Here is a 4083-nt window from a genome sequence, read left to right as displayed (position 1 = left end):
AAAAAATGGACTTTTGCCTATATTATCTATAGACTCAAAGGCATTTTGCCATCAATTAAAACATCTAAGACTATTTCTTTAATACTTATACCTATCCGATCTTCCCTAACTTGATAAAAATTATGTATATTGGTTATTGTCATGCCTGTAGAGCAGCAGTCCCAAACCTTTTTGGCACCAGGGACTGGTTTCATGGAAGACAATTTTTCCAAAGACCAGGGGTCGGGGGTGGGGGATGGTTTGGGGATGATTGAAGCGCATTATATTTATTGTGCAGTCAAACCTCTCTGCTAATGACAATCTGTATTTGCAGCTTCAGCACTAGCATCATCGCCTCAGCTCCATCTCAGATCATCAGGCATTAGATTCTCATAAGGAGCGTGCAACCTAGATCCCTCGCATGCGCAGTTTATAGTAGGGTTCACGCTCCTGTAAGAATATAATGCCACAGCTGATCTAACAGGAGGTGGAGTTTATGTGGTGATGTGAGTGATGGGGAGCAGCTGTAAATACAGAGGAAGCTTCGCTCATTCGCCCACTGCTCACCTCCTGCTGTGTGGCCCGGTTCCTAACAGGCCACAAACCAGTGCCAGTCTGTGGCCTGGGGTTTGGGGACTGAAGCTATAGAGGACAGATTAAAATACTAACAATACTCAAGTAAGTGATACATAAAGAAACTAGATGCCTTTATGCCTCTAATGATTCAACACACATCTAGTATCTAACAAAGGCTAGCTGCATAAGCTACAAAATCAGAACTTAAATTTAGGGGTTGCAAATTTTCTTAAATAAAAGGGAAAAGTGTAAATTTCTAAAGGTTACACTAGTGGTCATTTGCGTTAACATCAATAACTTCAGGGAGTAACATCTTTCATGTTTTCAAGACTCTCTATTACCATACCAGAGTATAAAAGTAGGAAACCAGAGTCTTTACTCACCTGGCGTTGAGGGGGTCGCTGATGAGCTACCCCTAGATAAGAACCCATGATCGTGGGAGGCTGAAGAGGCTCTGAGGGACACCAATATTCTAGAGCAAGCTCCAAATGAAAAGCGTTCTTTTTGTATAGCTCACCAATCTGTAAAGAGTAAAGCAAAGGCTGTGGGAAAATGCCTATGACTCGAAAATTACTTTAAATTAAAAAGTACATTTGTATTGAAATCTCTGGTGGATTTCAAGTATTAAACCTGAAATTCTTCCAAAGTTGGAGAAAAAATAATGGAAGGAGGGAAAGACAAGCTTTCCAATATAATGGCTTACCAAGAGCATTAAATGTTCCAGATCCCTTCTAAGTGAAATGGGGGGTTCATTACCCATCTGCATACTCATGTGAATCATTCGAGCATCTTCATCTGCCCGATTCCTCAGCTGTTTCACCTATTAAATTTAGTAGATACAGTGTAATGTGTAAATTTATTATATATGGGTTAATAATAATGAAATCAGGAAATTAGGTAACTGTCTTAAAATGACTACACACAAGAAAAACATTGTTTAAATATCTACTCCACTTTAGTGACATAATGAAATATGCTAAGAATTTTACTGCAATACAACTATTCCTAATTTATGTTTTAAAACTTCAATGCATTTTCTGCTACAGACAAATTGAGTTTAATCAGTGTTATTCAATGGGAACATGACTGACGTTTTGGGCAGAACATTTCTTCACTGGATTGGATTATCCTGAACACTGCATGACATTTTAGCATCCCTGGAACTACCTACTAATCCCCAATAACAACACTACAGTCATTGAAACGAGCAAAACTGGCCTCATTTATTTCCTAAACATGCTTTGAAGAGAATTATTGCCCCAACTGAGAATTGCTGCCTTATAACATTTGTGTGAACTGAATTCCAAAAGAAATACGAAACTACTTCTCCCTTAAAAAAAAAAAAAAAATCACAGCTAGACAAATCTACATTATAGCTAAAGATTTTAACACCTCTTTCTCAATATTCAATAGAACAAGTACACAGAAAATTAGCAAGGCTATGGAAGACAACAGTATCAACCAACTTGACTTAATTGACATTTATAGAACACTACACAGAGTAGCAACAGAATATATACATTTGCCAAGACAGGCCATATTCTGAGCCGTAAAACAAAAATCAACAAATTGAAATCCTATAAAATATGTGCTCTGACCACAACAGAATTAAGCTAGAAATCAGTGACAGAGAGATATCTGGAAGTCCCCAAATATTGTGAAATAATCCATTAATCAAAGGAGTCTCAAGGAAAATTAGAAAATACATTAAACTTAACAAAAAAGAAAACACAACATATCAAAATTTGTGTAGCACAGCTAAAGCACTGATTAGCGGTAACTTTAAAGCATTATTAAATGCTTATACTAGAAAAAAGGTTTCAAATCAATAATCCAAGCTTCCACCTTAAGAAACTGAAAATGGAAAGGGAAAATTAAACCCAAAACAAAGGGAAGAAAATAATAAAGAGCAGAAACCAATAACAGTAAAACAAAACATGAAAAAATGAATGTAGCCAAAAGCTGATTCACTGGAAAGATCAATAAGATCAATAAACCTTCTAGCCAGGTTAATTAAGAACAGAGGAAGAAGATACAAATTACCAATATTAGTAATTAAAGAGGAAACAACACCACAGATCCTACAGAAACAAAAAGTATTAATATAATACAGGAACATGAGGAATAACTTTATGCCAATCAATTTGATAATTTGAAATGAATTGAACAAATTCATGAAATGAACAAATTCATTGACAGATACCAATTACCAAAACTCATTCAAGAAGACACAGATTACCTAAATAGTCCTATATCTATTAAAGAAAAGCCAGTATCCCAGAATTGTGTGAATAAATTCATTGTTTACCTTAACCAAGCCATTTATGATTTGTCTATTCAAATACCTCTCAGCCTTCATCTTTGCAGATGATTATCATTCCATAATCCAAGTTTCATCTGGACTACTCATTACGAAAAACTTTTAAGCCTTAACCTTGCTAAGGGTTCATTTCCACAAACATAAAATGAAAGGATTAGCAGGCTTCTTCTTATTCCAAAATTCTGTGATGTTAACCTATCAAGTCCTTCAAGGTTCCTGAGGCTCAAATTATCTGTTAAATACATCTTGACTATTCTAGTCCTGAGTGAGCTATCCTTAGACTAACAAAACCCATTGTAATTTACTGTCTGTACTTCTCAATTACTTACTGTTACTGTCTATTTTTCTGTGTGTATCTCTCATGTCTCCAACTGTATTATAAATTCTTTGCTGCAGGAAATAAATCCCCTACTAATTTCCCTTCTTCACAACACCTAGCATAGTACCTGGAACACAGGAGAAACTCAAAAAATACCTGACTCATCAAATAATGAATGAGCACTTCACTCCTTGATTGTTGCTATTGTGGATACTTTTTCCATTTGTCTTATGTTTTTCAGGAGATATGGTATCAGAACTGTACAATATATTACAAGTGTAGACCCATTAGGGTGCTTCTTTTTTAAATATACATACAAAAAAGGCAGTTTTATAATACACATACAAAAAAGGTGGCTTTTTCCTTCATTTACTTCCTGTCACCATTTTGATGGCTTCTTTGGCACAGAGCACATACTGTGAAGGAACTGTCTGAAATGGCTCTACAATCCTGTTTTGGATCACAGTTACAGCACCATCTACTCAAAAGTAGCCTGTGTATTAGTTTCGTAAATCCATCACTTCACCTACTTTACCTGCATCCATGCTGAAGCTCATTTATACACTACAACTAAGAGTCTACACAATTATCTATAAAACGAGATTTTCCACTGTGCCTTTTCCAAATCATGCACAAAAATATTCAATAAGTCGCAAACTGATTCACAAGCTGAAATACAACTACTGTCAAATTTTAGTCTGTATAAAAGATTTTATTAATTTCCAAAACAAAAAGCTAATCAGTTTTAAATTACTTTATAAAATTCTTCTACTATTTATTCATCCTACATTATTACACTTACCTTCATTGGCATAAGTGCAAGGAAATCTGTGATGAGATTATGGATTCTACGAATATAAAATTCCTCCTGATAAAAGTTGTCTGACAC

At 35.2% G+C, this 4083-nt stretch overlaps 1 protein-coding gene across 1 annotated transcript in view; it reads right to left on the bottom strand.

Annotated features, from left to right (window-relative positions):
• Positions 1-4083, bottom strand: part of NUP205 (nucleoporin 205kDa) — a 129034-nt gene that overhangs the window by 90205 nt on the left and 34746 nt on the right. Inside the window, 3 exon segments of the mRNA XM_012642751.1 lie at positions 939-1076; positions 1259-1375; positions 3997-4076. Of these exon segments, the coding sequence (XP_012498205.1) occupies positions 939-1076; positions 1259-1375; positions 3997-4076 (335 nt within the window).

This window comes from Propithecus coquereli, unplaced genomic scaffold (genome assembly GCF_000956105.1).
Source record: "Propithecus coquereli isolate 6110/MARCELLA unplaced genomic scaffold, Pcoq_1.0 Scaffold186, whole genome shotgun sequence".
Classification (NCBI taxonomy): domain Eukaryota; kingdom Metazoa; phylum Chordata; class Mammalia; order Primates; family Indriidae; genus Propithecus; species Propithecus coquereli.
Note: the sequence above shows the minus strand (reverse complement) of the source record. Positions and strands in the feature narration are given on the sequence as shown.